At 36.8% G+C, this 17,802-nt stretch overlaps 1 protein-coding gene across 22 annotated transcripts in view; it reads left to right on the plus strand.

Moving 5' to 3' along the window:
* Window positions 1-17,802, plus strand: part of GRIP1 (glutamate receptor interacting protein 1) — a 754,369-nt gene that overhangs the window by 599,991 nt on the left and 136,576 nt on the right. For all 22 annotated transcript variants that reach the window (XM_086400127.1, XM_086400138.1, XM_086400118.1 and 19 more), the window contains exons 6-7: window positions 4,127-4,202; window positions 6,542-6,687. In XM_086400127.1, coding sequence (XP_086256253.1) covers window positions 4,127-4,202; window positions 6,542-6,687 — 222 coding nt within the window. The remainder of the gene's footprint in view (window positions 1-4,126; window positions 4,203-6,541; window positions 6,688-17,802) is intronic.

Genomic DNA, 17,802 nt, shown 5'->3' on the forward strand with positions numbered 1-17,802 from the left:
AAAACCTTGACTGCATAAACAATAGAACCTTGCACCCATAAAATAAAAAATGTTGTTCCAGCCTAAATCATGGAGAGTTAAATTTCTGTTAATTCCTTTGCCACCAAGCAGAAGATGGTTTAGATTAACAGGAAGAAAATCAATGAATTTATTTACAAAACAGAAATAGAGTCACAGATATAGAAAACAAACTTATGGTTACAAGGGCATAAGGAAGGAGGAGAGAGAAGTTGGGAGATTGGGATTGATATATACACACTAGTATATGGAAAATGTTGTTCAGTTGCTCAGTCGTGTCTGACTCTTTGCAACCCCATGGACTGCAGCACACCAGGCTTCCCTATCCTTCATCATCTCCCAGAGCTTGCTTAAACTGATGTCCATTGAATTGTTGATGCCATCCAACTATCTCATCATCTGTTGTCCCCTTCTCCTCCTGCTTTCAATCTTTCCCAACATCAGGGTCTTTTCCAATGAGTTGGCTCTGGGCATCAGGTGGCCAAAGTATTGTTACCTATATGTCAAAGTATTAGTTACCTATATGTAAAATAGATAACTAATAAGGACTTACTCTATTGCACAGTAGGGCTTTCCTGGTGGCCTAGAAATTAAAGAATCTGCCTGCAGTGCAGGAGACCCAGGTTTGATCCCTGGGTCAGGAGAATCCCTGGGTTGGGAGGATCCCCTGGAGAAGGAAATGGCAACCCACTCCAGTATTCTTGCCACGGAATTCTTTACTTCCGTGGATAGAGGAGCCTCTTGGGCTACAGTCCATGGGGTCACAAAGAGTTGAAAATTGAGTGACGAACACTTTCACTTTCACTGTCTAGCACAGGAACCTCTACTTAGTACTCTGAAATGACCTATATTGGAAAAGTATATAAAAAAAGATGGGATATATGTATATGTATAATTGATTCACTTTGATGTACACCAAAAACTAACACAGCTTTGCAAATTAATTCTAGTCCAATAAAAATTTTTAAAAATAGATAACATTTTGTGATAAATTATAAAACAGGAAAAATCACTCTACTACTAATTTGCTTTTCACTTTGGATGAGGCAATTTCTCTAGTCATTTTCAACTGTAAAAACTGTAGCTATGTGTACTCATTTAACATATGGAGCCCAAATTCAGATTTGGTCTACATTGTGTCCCTGGCATTGATGTTTTTAATAACGCATGCCAGGTGGTTGATGTTAATGAGCAGCCAAGATCTAAAATACCAGTGGGCTCTGAATGGTCTTTATTTTGCTTTATAGCTCCAAACATCTAGCACGTAAGTGAATCACAAACTAAACTTGGCTCATTATTTCAAATAATGATAAAATGTCACATATCAAGTAATTTAGAGTTACCTCTCTCACATTTTGACATGTATCCACTGTTAACATACTTGCATTTGGACCTTCGAATCAAAATAGTGGAAAAGTTTCTTGCTGCCTTCAGCCTTTATCTTTTTCTGACTCAAAACCCTTCAAAGGAAAGTAAACCTATCTTTTTATAATTACCTTGCAAAAAAGAAGTTACATGATGGTATTTATATAAATATGGTTAAGCATGTGCTGTAACTTGTTGTCATAATTTTCATTAAAAATTTTCTTCCGAGAAAGTCGTAAATTTCCTATTTTAAATAAGGGGGCTCAAAGAAGCCATCAAACTGAATTAAAAAAAATACTGAAATGGAGATTTTACCAATCAATCAGACTGAATAAATCACTTGTAACAGAAATGAACATAAAGGAAACATTTGCTTTCATCAGGAACCATGAATGCCTTTTGATTTCTCTCTTAGGCTAGGTTCTTTAGGTCAGCCTCTCTACCTGTACCAAATATGGGAAATGTCAGTCTGTTCAACCAGGCAAATATTAAAGAAGAAGTTCTTAATGGTAACATTAGTATTTATCAAATACTGGCAAACTAGAGACCATCCAGATGGGTGGCCAGGAAGGTGATGTATGAGGAAATCAAGTCAAACAAACAATAGTGAAAAAAGTGGAAATGGATAGAAGATGGTTTAAGATGGCAGGGTTAGAAGATCCTGAACTCACTTCCTCCCACAAATACAACAAATATACAGTTACATATAAAGCAGTTTACTCTGAGAAGAACTGGAGAAGTAGCTGAATTCCTGCTTCCCCCAAAAGGATAAGAGGGCCATGTCAAGACAGAGACTGTCCTTCAGGACTGAGGAGATAGCTGTTTTGCATACTAATAGAAACAGAGTCAAGCAAAATGAGGAAATAGAAGAAAATGTTCTAAATGAAGGAACAAGGTAAAACTTCAGAAAGGAAAAAAAAAAAACCCTAATGAAGTAGAGAGAAGTAATACACCTGATAAAGAGTTCAACGTAATGGTCATAAGGATGCTCACCAAACTCAGGAGAAGAATGAAGAACACAGAGAGAACTTCAACAAAGAGAAAGAGCACATAATAAGGAACCAAGCAGCACTCATAGAGTTGAAGAATACAATAACTGAACTGAAAATACACTTGGAGAAGGCAATGGCAAGCCACTCCAGTACTCTTGCCTAGAAAATCTGGAGAGGTTGAACAGCAAACTAGATGAAACAGAAGAACAGGCAGGTGACTTGGACGGCAAGGCAGTAGAAGTCACTCAAACAGAATAGAAAAAGAAATTTTTAAAAATGAGGATAATTTAAGGAACTTGTAGAACAACATAAAGCATACTAGCATTGACATTATAGGGGTCCAGAAAGAGAAGAGAGAAAGAGAAAGGGACAAAAAAGTTATTTGAAGAAAAGGGTCACTAAAAATTTTTCTAACTGGGGGAAGGTAACAGACACCCAGGTCCAGGAAGCATAGAGAATCTCAAACAAGATGAACCCAAAGAGATTCACACCAAGATCATTGTAATTAAACTGTCAAAAGTTAAAGAGAGTATCTTAACAACAGAAAGAGAAAGACCACTCATTATATACAAGGAACTCCCATAAGACTATTAGTTGATTTTTCAGCAGAAAATGTGCAGGCCTGAAGGAAGCACATATTCAAAGTGCTAAAAGGCAAAAACGTCCAAGAATACTCTTACCTGGCAAGGTTAACTGTCAGAATTGAAGGAGAGACAGTTTCCCAGACAAGCAAAAGTAGTTCATTACCACTAAACTGGCCCTACAAGAAATGTTAAAGGGACATCTGTAAGCTAATTAGAAAAAGGCCATAAATATATGAATATAAAGGCCCTACATAAGAAAATATATGAAAGAAAAAAATCTCACTGGTAAAGTCAAATATATGGTAAAGGTAGTGGGTCAATCACTTATAAAGTGAATGTGAAGGTTAAAAGACAGAAATAGTAAAATTAGCTATAACTACAAAGAGTAGTTAAAGGATACACAAAATAAAAAGATAAAATGTTACATCAACACACATAAAATGCAGGAGGTGCTAAAAAGGTAGTACTTATAGAATGCACTAATACTTATTTTGAACACCCCATTTTTAACGGAGGCCACTTGGCCGCTTGAATTTTTTTAATATTTCGATTTTTTTTCTTTTCCTTTAGTTTTTGCTTCATTTCACATTGTAGACTCACCTATATTATAGCCCAGGTTGGTTGGTGCCAGGTATACCCACCTACACTTTGTTCATAACCAACGGCTGCTCTAACTGGACTAGTATTTGTAATTACTTGATGCTCTTATCATACTAGCCGTTAAGCATTTTATAGCTGACCCGTGATTACAGCCACATATTTATTTAGAAGTGGGGAAATGTTGACATCAACAGTATATTCTATATAAAATGAATAAGATTTTATTATGTGCCAGAGAGAAAGCATATATGTTCCTTCACACAACAATAAAATGTATTTCAGTTTCTCCACTGGCATTTTGTAAGTGAATTTTTTAATGGCAGCAATAAAGAGTGTTTTTTTTTATTTTTTTTAAATTTTATTTTATTTTTAAACTTTACAAAATTGTATTAGTTTTGCCAAATATCGAAATGAATCCACCAGAAAGAAAAACACCAATACAGTATACTAACGCATATATATGGAATTTAGAAAGATGGTAACAATAACCCTGTGTACGAGACAGCAAAAGAGACACTGATGTATAGAAAGAGTGTTTTTTAAAGCTGTTTTTCTTTTCTTTGCTAGGGGGAGCACATGACGATAGAAATAAATCTCGTCCAGTTGTAATAACTTGTGTTCGTCCAGGAGGGCCTGCTGACAGGTAAACTTCTTGTTTCTATGTCACTATCCAAGTGGACTAAATGAAGCTGGGGACTTTGGCAGAGAAGTTGATGAATTAAAAATTTCATAGTAACAGATAGATATTAAATAAATATGTCGGAATGTGAAAACAAGAGCGTTCAGGCTGAAGAATCAGAAGAAAGTTAAGTTTGACCCCAGATTCAGCGCTTACCACCCTATGTGTTTGACGTGTGACTTAACAGTTCTCCGCTCACTTCCCTCCAAATGTAAAATGTAGAGGATAATGCCTACTTTTCAAGGTTTTTCATTTTGTTAAGGATTAGAGATTTATGGTGCATTGCAGGGGGCCTGTCATACTGGAGGCATTTAATAAAAAGCATCTGGCCCTTTTACAGCAGGTCCTTGAGATGTATCCTTGCCAATTGCTAATCTCCTAACCTGGAAAGATAGATGATGGGGTTCTGACTCTTACTACTTCCAACATCCTTGTCATGATTATTATACCTTGATGATGACTATGAATGTCAAAGTCGAAGTGATTTTTAGTAAAAGGGAAGGAATATTGTTGGTGTTAGTGTTTCTTCCTTGCTAATTTGAAGATTTCCTACATAAACCTTTTGGATGGAGAAGTCCCAAATGAACACACAGCTTAGATGTCTCAAGAGACACTTATCTTTGTATTACTTCCCACAACAAAAGTCTGCTCCATAATGGTAGGGAACACAACTCCTGCCACTGGATAGGAGAGGAGAAGAGGAAAATGCACTGATTACCCCCAACTCTGCACAAAATGTTTCAGCCTAGAATGGATTTTTAAAAACCTTTCATAAGCACTAGATATAGCAATAATAATAGTAAATACTGCTTGTTGAGTGATTACCATGGGCCAAGAACTGTGCTGAGTACTTAGCAGACATAATCTTATTTTATCCTCACAACCATTCACTAAATGAGGTATTTTTATCCACATTTACAGATGACTAAACTGAGGAACTATATGCTTAAATGACTTGCCAGCTAGGATAGGAATTTAGATTTATTTTCCTTCAAAGCTCATACTCTTAGCTCAGTTTTTTAAAAAACTTAAAGTTTAATTAATATACAATAAGAAAATATGAAGACACTTAGGTTCTCCCCTCTGCTAAAGTTATTTGCCTTTGTGGAGGATAATACAAAGTATTTTGTTGTTGTTGTTTTTCTTCTTCTTCTCATGCTTTTCTTGTGAATTATTCTTCCTGGAGCAAATAAGAATATTTTCATTTGTTATTAACATTGTGAGTTGGAGTTGGCAGAAATGTCAAGAGCAGGCTACTAGTTTGTGAACATTTTACCAAATTAATGTAAAACTAAAGGAAACCCTGGTGGCTCAAACGGTCTGCCTGCAATGTAGGAGACCCAAGTTTGGTCCCTGGGTTGGAAAGATCCCCTGGAGAAGGAAATGGTAGCCCACTCCAGTGTTCTTGCCTGGAGAACTCCATGGACGGAGGAGCCTGGCAGGCTACTGTCCATGGTGGAGTCGTATAGAGTCGGACTTGGTCGAGCAACTAACACACACAAAGGGAACCAAAAATTTTAAGATAAAATTTTAGATTTAAATTACGTGGAGAGTTGCCTGGGTGAAAGATGTTTAAGACATCATTTTTATTCTTCCCAAAGCCTAAACTTGTAATCCCCACATTTGGTTTTCTCTTCTTTGTTGACTCTCCTGCACCGGAGGGTTATAATCTGGAATCCTCTCTGGCTGCACTTCAGTGGTGTCAGTATTGTGCTGAGGCATCTTCTCCCACTGCCTTGAGTGTCTGTGTCTACAGAAGGGAGAATAGTATTTGCCTGCCTTTTCCAGGGAATATGAGACTGAATCAATTTAATGATCACCAAATGGCCTTATAAATCAGTAGGAAAATGCAGAGACTAGGGAAATTTTTCACCAGCGTTCTTTCTCCAGCTTGGGTTCACTGGTGATAAATGAAATGGAATCAGCAGGCTTTTCTGCTCACCAAGCTTTGGGAAAATAGGTGAGTGCTATTTCCTTGGCTTTAATAAATCAATTTTAGACATTTTGGCAAAAAAAAAAAAAACCTAGAAAAGAGAAAATGTGCCTTTATTACTCTTGCACCCCAGGAGTTCATTGTGGGTAACTTGGTTATTTGCTATTGTGTTGTTATTTTCTTATTACTGATTTTCATATTGCAGCAATTTTCTGTTCAGGGTTCCTTCTGTTAATGTCACACTTGACGCTTAGAAGAAAATGCAAAGGGAGTGGATGGTAGACTGTGTGAAAGAGCCACTTTGGCTAAGTGACTATTAATGTTGCCCCACGATGCTAAATTAATGACTGTTTCTTTATTCTCCCTTCAGAGAGGGTACAATCAAACCTGGTGATAGGTTGCTCAGTGTGGATGGAATTCGACTTCTTGGAACCACGCATGCTGAGGCCATGAGTATTCTCAAACAGTGTGGGCAAGAAGCAACGCTCCTGATCGAATATGATGTCTCGGTCATGGGTATGTCAGATACTAAGGTTGGGATCTCGAAGTCTACATCATGTCACTGTCCATTTCTGATAAGCCACTTTGGATTAAGAATGAACTGTTATGTCCTCCTGTAGCAGACAGAATTTCATCAATGCTATGTTAGTCCTGTGAGTTCAGGAAAAGGTGAGGATCACTTCTCAGCAATTTAGAGTTCTCATGTCGATAGAATCTATAAAAGCATCTCATTCTGTCAGCATGTTTCACCTAGCAATCAGCTCTTATGCGTAGATTACCCTTTGGCAGGAAAGTATTTTCTCCCTCCAATTCATAAAAACAGTATTACTAACTTAGGGGTTGGTACTTTTTCTTTTACTACAGGGAGACTGGAAACAGTAGGATGTTCCTTTCCTTCTTGTAACTTCACAATGTGAAGCCAGCTAATCAGAATTAATAGAAATTACCATTTTATCATCAGACTTAGGGACAAAGAAAGGAAAGGGGACATATCGCATCCTTGACTAAAATGAGAAGTTGAATACAGTATCCTTTCCTGAAATAATGATTCCAATAAAAAGTAATTCTATTTCTACCTTCTCAACTATAGTAAAACTAGAAAGGTATTCTCACATGCCTTTTCAATGGGAATAGAGTGTCAAAGTTTTGTGTAATGTTGACTAAGGCAGAGAAATTATGAGATAATGAATTGAAACCTGAAATTGAAACTTAAATCATGCTCTAAATACTTCTTAAAATTTTCAGACTTGATTGTGTGCCTGACTTAACTATCAAGTTCTATGTTGGTAAAATGTAGCTGAGCAAAAGACTTACTCTGTAACTGCAAACTCCTTTATTTCCCACTCTGTATGATTCCTGTAGAAGAATGTTGCTTGAAAGTGTTCTCAATCTGTCTACTGGCCTGAAATGTATGAGGTATGAGGCTTCCTAAAAGATGTAAAGTTTGAGAATTACAGAGTTCTCAGAGTAAGTGGTGTGGTATGCTCTTGAGATGGAAAGGTCAGGGATGAATGAGCTCTCCTCCCTCTGTTCTTCCTTTCCCTTGTTTTCTCTTTCTTCCTCTTTTCTTCCTCTTTTTATTTTATATGTCTTTTGAGTTGGACAATTTGGGTTCTGTTTTCAATTCTACTGATTTCTAGCTATTAGTTTAACCATGTGAACTTATCTCCCTGTGCCTTAAGTTACCTTCTTTGTCAAATGGAGACTAGGAATGCCTATTTTGAAAGGCAGTTAAGAAGATAAAATTATACAAATAAGATATATTTTAAGTGATGATCCAGTGTGTTATTGTTAAAAATTGAAGCAAAAGTTTGACATGTTTAACTCATTCAGTCTACAAATATTTCTTTTTTTAATATGTAAGCTCAGTGAAAGTACAAAGACTATAGAAATAAAACAGACATGGTCTCTGCCTTTATGAAGCTTGAAATTGACAAGAAGGAGAGATACTAAACAGGTACAGGCCAAACCAACACTCAGAAAGTGTGATCACAGCAGAAACTAACACAATATTGTAAAGCAATTATCCTCCTGTTTTTAAATTTTATTTTCAACTGGAGGATAATTGCTTTACAATGCTGTGTTGTTTTCTGCTCTACAACAGTGTGATAAAGCTGTAACTGTACATATATCCCCTCCCTCTCGAGCCTTCCTCCCACCGTACTCCCATCCCACCCCTTCTAGGTCGTCACAGAGAACCAAGCTGAGCTCCTGTGTATACTTCCGTTTCCCACTAGCTATCTGTTTTACATTTGGTCCTGTATATGTTTCAGTGCTATTCTCTCAATTTGCCCCACCTTCTCCTTCCCCTGTTGTGTTCACAAGTCCTTTCTGTACATCTGTGTCTTTATTCCTGCCATGCAAATAGGTTGATCAGTACCATTTTCTAGATTCCATATAAATGTGTTTTTTTCTTTCTGACTTACTTTGTTCTGTATGACAGATTTTAGATTCATACACCTCACTTCCCAGGTGGCACTAGTGGTAAAGAACCTGTCTGCCAAGGCAGGAGACACAAGAAATACGAGTCCAGTCCCTGGGTCAGGAAGATCCCCTGGAGGTGGGCATGGCAACCCACTCCAGTATTCTTGCCTGGAGAATCCTGTGGACAGAGGAGCCTGGCAGGCTGCAGTTCACATGGTTGCAAAGAGTCGAACACGATTGAGGTGACTTAGCATATAAACAAACACAGCAAAAGGTGAATGTTCCCATTAAATATAAACATTACAGATATTCATATATGTAAAACAATACTTAATAAGGACCTGTGTCATAATCTTGAGTGGGAAGTTTTAATATCTAAAAATATATCATTTCTCTCAAATGCATCCATAAATTCTGTTCAAAATCTCAGAAGGATCTTCAGAGGACTTTTAAGAGCTATTTCTAAAATGTATATGGATTAAGAAAAGTGGAGATGGGGAAAACAGCCAAAATGTTTTTGAAACAATATGAAAGTAGAGAACCTTGTTGCATCCAACATCAAGACTCAGTCTAAAATTGTGCCATTAAGTCTGTGTAATATTTACATGGGGTAATAAATAGACCAATGAAAGAGAGTCCAATGCCACAGACCACTGCAGAAGTGTAGCCTTACATTAGTGGGGAACGACCGAGCTAGTCAGTCAATGATACTGGGTCAATTAGTTAGCCGCATGGAAAAAATTCAATTAATTTCTTACTTTATACCGTACCCCAAAATAAAGCCTTTATTTACATAACCATTTCCCAATAGAATGCTATTATAAATAACTGGAATTAATATTATTTTACCCAAATCTTTGTATTTCTGACTTCATTAAGTCAAAGGGCATATTTCTTTTTAAAATATTTGATACATAATTCTGGTTGTCTTCTATAAAGATTATACTCTTTTATATTACTGCCAGCAATGTTTTAAATGTACCTGTCTCATCAGAGCACCAGATACAACTTTGAATAATATGTTTTTAATTTTTTAATTTAAGTAAAACATTGCATTTATATTTTAATTTACTTTAAAACAATTTTCTAGTGCAAGTAAATGTTTTTTCACATGAACACTAGCCATTTTTGTTTTGCATTGTCTGCTTATGTTCTGTATTCCTTTTTTCTATTGGAGGCATTCTTAGTTTTATTTTCCTATTGGAGCTTTTTTTTTTTAATTGTTTTGTGTAGCTATGTATATATTAAGGATACTGGTTCTTATCAGTGTTTTGTAAAAATTATTTTTAGTTGTTTATATGCCCTTTCTGACATATGTAAGTTTCTTTTTTTTAAACTTAGATCTAGTATTTTTCTTAGAATTTAAATATTCATTTTTTCTAAAGTTACCTAATACCCCTGAATTATTTAATAAAGATTCCATCACATGTCCACTAATTTTTAGAATCATACCCTAAGTTGTTAAATATAACTGGACTCCACATCTGGGCTAGCCAGTCTGATTATATCTAGTTTCAGACCAGATTTCAGCATAGGACTTTTGAATTGAAAGTCTTAGCATAAGAGTTCTTATTGTCCTAAAAAGACATTTTTGAGGATAAAATTATTTATCCATATAGTACATTTATTGTATTATTCTTCTAAGTTCTGCTAAGTTTATATAGCAGGTGAGCAAACTTTGATTTTGATTTTTTAAATTTCTTTTTAAATTCCTTTTTGTCTTTGTTCACCTCTCTTGCACCTGCTGACTTTCTCTCCTCCATCCTTTCTCTCTCATTCTGTTCCTCATTCTCTTTCTCCCTTTCTTCCTCCTTCCCTTTCTCCCCTTTCTTTTTTTGCATTCTGCTCTGTTTTTCACATGTCAATACTTTTCACTATTCTAATTGTCTTACTTAGATTTTTTCTGATATTTCTTTTCTGTTATTCTTTTTCTCTGTTTTTTCTTTCTTTCTTTTTCTATTTCTGTTTTACTAATTATGTTAAGATGGCATTAGGCATAGATATGGTCAGATAATTAAGAATGACAATTTGTGGAAAGAAGTAAAAATGGCCCTTTAGAAAATCAGAATATGAGATACTTTCAGTTAGAATGGCTGTTCATCAAATACTAACCAACCTTTCCTTTTATAAAAACAAAGAATTTCCCCTGTTTTTGCAACATGTTTTTTTGTTGCTGTTGTTTGTTTTTGCAGCTTTTGTCATTCTTTCTCCTTAAAAAGAGTGAAATGAGCGGCTTATACAGCATAGCCTGCTACTTACTTTGAGAGGTCCGATTGGTATTTCTTTTAAACTACCTGAAAGTCAAAGTACCATTAAAAATAGTTTACCACTCTCATTTTTTGTTTTTGAGAAAAAAATTCTAGTATTTTTAGGATACTTGAAAAAAAATTGGGAGGCCTGGTGTGCTGCAGTCCATGGGGTCTCAAAGAGTCGGACATGACTGAGCAACTGAACTGCTCTTTGGTAGGGGAGGATGGAACGTATGTTGAACAGAATGAGTCAAAAAATGGCACTTCCCCAAAGCAGATAATGTTGAGTTGATGAAAGTAATAGATGCCCAAAGACACAATCAAATGTTAAATATTTTATTCCCACTAATGACGTATGAAAATTTTCATTAATTTCACATCCTCACCAACACATGGTATTCTCAGTCTGCTTTATGGTAACTATTCTGATGGGTATGCAGTGGGATCCCATGGTAAACTGAATGTATGTTTCCCGGATAAATCATGAATGAAGCACCCTTTCATTTGCCACTTAGAACATTCTTGATGCTTTAATTTTACTTTTAACACTTTCATTTATTTATATACTATTAAAATGATGTCACATTATAACTCAGGAAGCAGGTGTATGTCTATAATCATAAATATAAATATTGATTGTATTTATTTATATGCTACTAAAAATACACAAATTATTTTGCAGGAAACGCATGCATGTGTGTGTGTGCAGAGATATTGATTATCCCTCTGACTCATTGATATTAATCAGATATATTTTTTAGTAAATCTCAGCTCAAAAATTTTAGCATATTCAGTAGTATATTTGGGAAAGCTGTTGAAACTATCAATTTTATCAACTAAAGTTGAATTTAGTTGGTGATAAAATTTTCCAAAAAATTTATTGCAATAATACTGGTAAGACAGGTCTAGGAGGAAGTAAGAGTTTAGTTTATCTATTCTTACAACTAATCATCATTAAGTGGGTGTGTATAGAATAAAGCAAAATATCAATGTTTATCTTGTAGGTTTAAAATGAAGTTACTTCATGGTATCATCTTACCTTACCAAATGACATTATGAATCTTTAAGACACAAAACCTCTTAACCTTCCTGTGGTGTTTTTCTGAGTTCCTGTAAGTCATGACTCTCAATTATTTCTCTGCTTGGCTTCAAATTTTTCCTTCTATTTCCTTGGACTAAATCAGCATGCAAAATCAAGAATACTGAGAAAAATGTTACTCTTTTCTTAGACATACCCAACTTATTACATCTTTGCCCAGCTGTATGGCTAATCCTTACTTACATTCCTTCCTAAGCAAACATGAAATAATATTAATGATTTTCAAGTGATTGTTTCATCAGGGATGGATTGAGGATGTTATGAGTCTTCAGAAGAGATGATTACTTTTGTTGCAACCAAAAAGTTATATAGGTTTATTGGTGTTACCACACTGAATCTTGGCTGTTCTTTGCATTTCATTTTTCTAGAATATGAAGATCAAAATATATAACTTCCAGTAGTCACTTCTCAGTCATAAGTACCAAGAGTAAATTGACCACTATTTGTATTTTCTAGGGGCAAATCAGTTTCTTCCAGATGATCTCAATTTACTAGAAACTGGATTTTTCAAGGGCCTTAAAAGTATTTATGATCCACGTGCTTCCTTGTGAGTCCCCAGAACCTATTCACAGAAACCTTCTCCTATTCATAAAAAATATCATAAACAGAAGCCCAGGGAGTTTCCTGTATAAAAGAAGTCTAACTTTTAAATGGCAGCAGCAGTTTATTAAGAATGTTACTTTTCTATGATTAAAAATAGATTTTGTTATACTTTCTCCATTTGTATCTACAAAATGAATTTTTGAAGAATCCTCTTATTCCTAATCATCTCACTCACTTCTCCGTATTTGAATTCAGAGCCACTTGTCCTATTTGGGAAATAGAAGAAGTAGGTAAGGAGAAAGTTACCCTAAGCTTTAAAAACTAGATTTTTTATTTTAAATGAATAGATTTGTTTTTAATTTACTTTCATAGTATAGTAATATACAAATAGAAAAGTGCTAAGATTTTACTTGTACAGCTTGCTGAATTTCCACTTATGTATTTTCTAGCCAGGTCAAGAAAGAGAAAACAGCAACCATTATCACCAGAATCCACACTGTGCCTCCTCTCAATTGCTACCACATCTTTGCTACCAGTTTTTCTCCTGTCTTGACTTCCTAAGCCTTAAATGTATTCTCCTAATTCTTGAACTATCTGTAACAGGAATCATATGGTACATTTCTTGGGTATTAGGCTTCTTTTGAAGCAATTTAGATAATTTGATTTGAATGTAAGAGGTACTCATTGGCAATACCTGAGTAACACTAATGTAAGAATACAGTACTTTGGAATATCTTTCAGGGGCTACTTCTAGAAGTTTGGTATTACATTTGGTATGAAGAGGATGAATAGTGGTATCAGAGTGGGAGTGACATGGAATAGTAAGTTAATATTTATCTTATAATAAAATAAAAGAAATTTTATTGAAATATGGTTGTTGTACGATGCTGTAAATCAACCATATTTCAATAAAATTTCCTTTAACAAAAGGTTGTTTAAGTCCATTTTACAAAGAGGAATATACAATTAGTATCCAACCACAGAGAAAAGTAATCTTGAATATATATATATAACTGTATATTCTGTTATATACACATATACATACACACACACACATATATATATTTATGTGTGAGAATTAAGTTGCTTCAGTCTTGTCCAACTCTCTGCAACCTTATGGACTGTAGCCTGCCAGGCTCCTCTGTCCATGGGATTCTACAGGCAAGAATGCTGGAGTGGGTTGCCATGCCCTCCTCCAGGGAATCTTCCTGAACGAGGGATCAAACCCACATCTCTTATGTCTCCCACATTGGCAGATGAGTTCTTTACCACTAGTGCTATTTGGGAAGCCTATATATATATATATATATGCTCAGATTCTTTTGGGGTTTATTTGGGATTCACATATACACACTACTATATGCAAAATAGTAGATATAATGGTCATCTGAGTTAAATTCACCCATTCCAGTCCATTTTAGTTCGCTGATTCCTAGAATGTCTACATTCACTCTTGCCATCTCTTGTTTGACCACTTCCAATTTGCCTTGATTCATGGACCTGACATTCCAGGTTCCTATGCAACATTGCTCTTTACAGCATTGGACCTTGCTTCTATCACCAGTCACATCCACAGCTGGGTATTGTTTTTGCTTTGGCTCCATCCCTTCATTCTTTCTGGAGTTATTTATCCACTGATCGGTAGCATATTGGGCACCTACTGACCCAGGGAGTTTCTCTTTCAGTATCCTATCATTTTGCCTTTTCATACTGTTCATGGGGTTCTCAAGGAAAGAATACTGAAGTGGTTTGCCATTCCCTTCTCCAGTGGACCACATTCTGTCAATGGACCATTATATCTACTACTGAGGGCAGGAATCCCTCAGAAGAAATGGAGTAGCCATCATGGTCAACAATAGAGTCTGAAATGCAGTACTTGGATGCAATCTCAAAAACGACAGAATGATCTCTGTTCGTTTCCAAGGCAAACCATTCAATATCACAGTAATCCAAGTCTATGCCCCAACCAGTAATGCTGAAGAAGCTGAAGTTGAACGGTTCTATGAAGACCTACAAGACCTTTTAGAACTAACACCCCAAAAATATGTCCTTTTCATTATAGGGGACTGGAATGCAAAAGTAGGAAGTCAAGAAACACCTGGAGTAACAGGCAAATTTGGCCTTGGAATATGGAAGCAGGGCAAAGACTAATAGAGTTTTGCCAAGAAAATGCAGTGGTCATAGCAAACGCCCTCTTCCAACAACACAGGGGAAGACTCTACACATGGACATCACCAGATTGCAGCCAAAGATGGAGAAGCTCTATACAGTCCAGCAAAAACAAGACCAGGAGCTGACTGTGGCTCAGATCATGAACTCCTTATTACCAAATTCAGACTTAAATTGAAGAAAGTAGGGAAAACCACTAGACCATTCAGGTATGACCTAAATCAAATCCCTTATGATTATACAGTGGAAGTGAGAAATAGATTTAAGGGCCTGGATCTGATAGATAGAGTGCCTGATGAACTATGGAATGAGGTTCGTGACATTGTACAGGAGACAGGGATCAAGACCATCCCCATGGGAAAGAAATGCAAAAAAAGCAAAATGGCTGTCTGGGGAGGCCTTACAAATAGCTGTGAAAAGAAGAGAAGCGAAAAGCAAAGGAGAAAAGGAAAGATATAAGCATCTGAATGCAGAGTTCCAAAAAATAGCAAGAAGAGATAAGAAAGCCTTCTTCAGCGATCAGTGCAAAGAAATAGAGGAAAAAAACAGAATGGGAAAGAAATCTCTTCAAGAAAATTAGAGATACCAAGGGAACAGTTCATGCAAAGATGGGCTCGATAAAGGACATAAATTGTATGGACATAACAGAAGCAGAAGATATCAAGAAGAGGTGGCAAGAATACACAGAAGAACTGTACAAAAAAGATCTTCACGACCCAGATAATCACGATGGTGTGATCACTGACCTAGAGCCAGACATCCTGGAATGTGAAGTCAAGTGGGCCTTAGAAAGCATCACTACGAACGAAGCTAGTGGAGGTGATGGAATTCCAGTTGAGCTATTTCAAATCCTGAAAGATGATGCTGTGAAAGTGCTGCACTCAATATGCCAGCAAATTTGGAAAACTCAGCAGTGGCCACAGGACTGGAAAAGGTCAGTTTTCATTCCAATCCCAAAGAAAGGCAATGCCAAAGAATGCTCAAACTACCGCACAATTGCACTTGTCTCACATGCTAGTCAAGTAATGCTCAAAATTCTCCAAGCCAGGCTTCAGCAATATGTGAACCGTGAACTTCCTAATGTTCAAGCTGGTTTTAGAAAAGGCAGAGGAACCAGAGATCAAATTGCCAACATCCATTGGATGATGGAAAAAGCAAGAGAGTTCCAGAAAAACATCTATTTCTGCTTTATTGACTATGCCAAAGCCTTTGACTGTGTGGATCACAATAAACTGTGGAAAATTCTTCAAGAGATGGGAATACCAGACCACCTGACCTGCCTCTTGAGAAACCTATATGCAGGTCAGGAAGCAACAGTTAGAACTGGACATGGAACAACAGACTGGTTCCAAATAGGAAAAGGAGTACATCAAGGCTGTATATTGTTACCCTGCTTATTTAACTTATATGAAGAGTACATCATGAGAAACGCTGGACTGGAAGAAACACAAGCTGGAATCAAGATTGCCGGGAGAAATATCAATCACCTCAGATACGCAGATGACACCACCCTTATGGCAGAAAGTGAAGAGGAACTAAAAAGCCTCTTGATGAAAGTGAAAGTGGAGAGTGAAAAGTTGGCTTAAAGCTCAACATTCAGAAAACAATGCTCATGCCATCTGGTCCCATCACTGCATGGGAAATAGATGGGGAAACAGTGGAAACAGTGTCAGACTTTATTTTTCTGGGCTCCAAAATCACTGCAGATGGTGACTGCAGCCATGAAATCAAAAGGCGCTTACTCCTTGGAAGGAAAGTTATGTCCAACCTAGATAGCATATTCAAAAGCAGAGACATTACTTTGCCAACAAAGGTCCGTCTAGTCAAGGCTATGGTTTTTCCTGTGGTCATGTATGGATGTGAGAGTTGGACTGTGAAGAAAGCTGAGTGCCGAAGAATTTATGCTTTTGAAGTGTAGTGTTGGAGAAGACTCTTGAGAGTCCCTTGGACTGCAAGGAGATCCAACCAGTCCATTCTGAAGGAGATCAGCCCTGGGATTTCTTTGGAAGGAATGGCGCTAAAGCTGAAACTCCAGTACTTTGGCCACCTCATGCGAAGAGTAAAGTCATTGGAAAAGACTCTGATGCTGGGAGGGATTGGGGGCAGGAGGAGAAGGGGACGACAGAGGATGAGATGGCTGGATGGCGTCACTGACTCGATGGACGTGAGTCTGGGTGAACTCCAGGAGTTGGTGATGGACAGGGAGGCCTGGCGTGCTGCGATTCATGGGATCGCAAAGAGTCGGACACGACTGAGCGACTGAACTGAACTGAATAATAGTAACTGCCATTGTCTAAGTACCTATTATGTGCAAGGCAACTTTATAAACATTATCTCATTGTATTCTTACTGTAAAAGATAGGCATAGGTATCCCTATTTCAGAAACCAGAAAATAAAAGAACTTGCCCAGGTAGAAAAGAACAGAGCCAGAATTCAAACTGTTATGCATGATTCTAGAACCTTTGCTTAAAGCAACTGAACCAGAACAGCTTTTTCTTTTTCTTTTTCCTTCAATTGAAGTATCCCTGTTGGCTCAGTGGTAAAATTTCTGACTGCCAATGCAGGAGACACAAGTTTGATCCCTGGTTCAGGAAGAACCCCTGGAGAAGGAAATGGCAACTCACTCTAGTATTCTTGCCTGGAAAATCCCATGGACAGAGGAGCCTGGTGGACTACAGTCCAGAGGGTTGCAAAGAGTCAGACACAACTTAGTGACTAAACAAAAACAATAGTTGATTTACAGTGTTGTGTTGATTTCTGCTGTACGGCAGTGGTTAAGATATATATATATATTATATTATATATATTCTTTTTCATATTCTTTTCCATTATGGTTTATCATAGGATATTGAATATAATTATCTATGCTATACAGTAGGACCTGTTGTTTATCCTTTCTATACATCATAGTTTGCATCTACTAATTCCAAACTCCCAGTCCTTCCCTCCCTGCCTCGCCCTTGGCAACCACAAGTCTGTTCCATCAGAGCAGTCCTAATGCAACATTTATATGATAATTCTTAAAGCTAAATGTTTAGAGCTGACTTTGACTTCTCCCCTTAGCCTATTCCCCTCCCATCTTCCTCATCTCAGGCATTAGTGCCTCCATTGGAGCAGCTCTCAAATCAAGAGACTAGGCCATCCTT

This window comes from Bos grunniens, chromosome 5 (genome assembly GCF_055505025.1).
Source record: "Bos grunniens cultivar Pamir isolate PY7600 chromosome 5, Bosgru_T2T1.0, whole genome shotgun sequence".
NCBI lineage: Eukaryota > Metazoa > Chordata > Mammalia > Artiodactyla > Bovidae > Bos > Bos grunniens.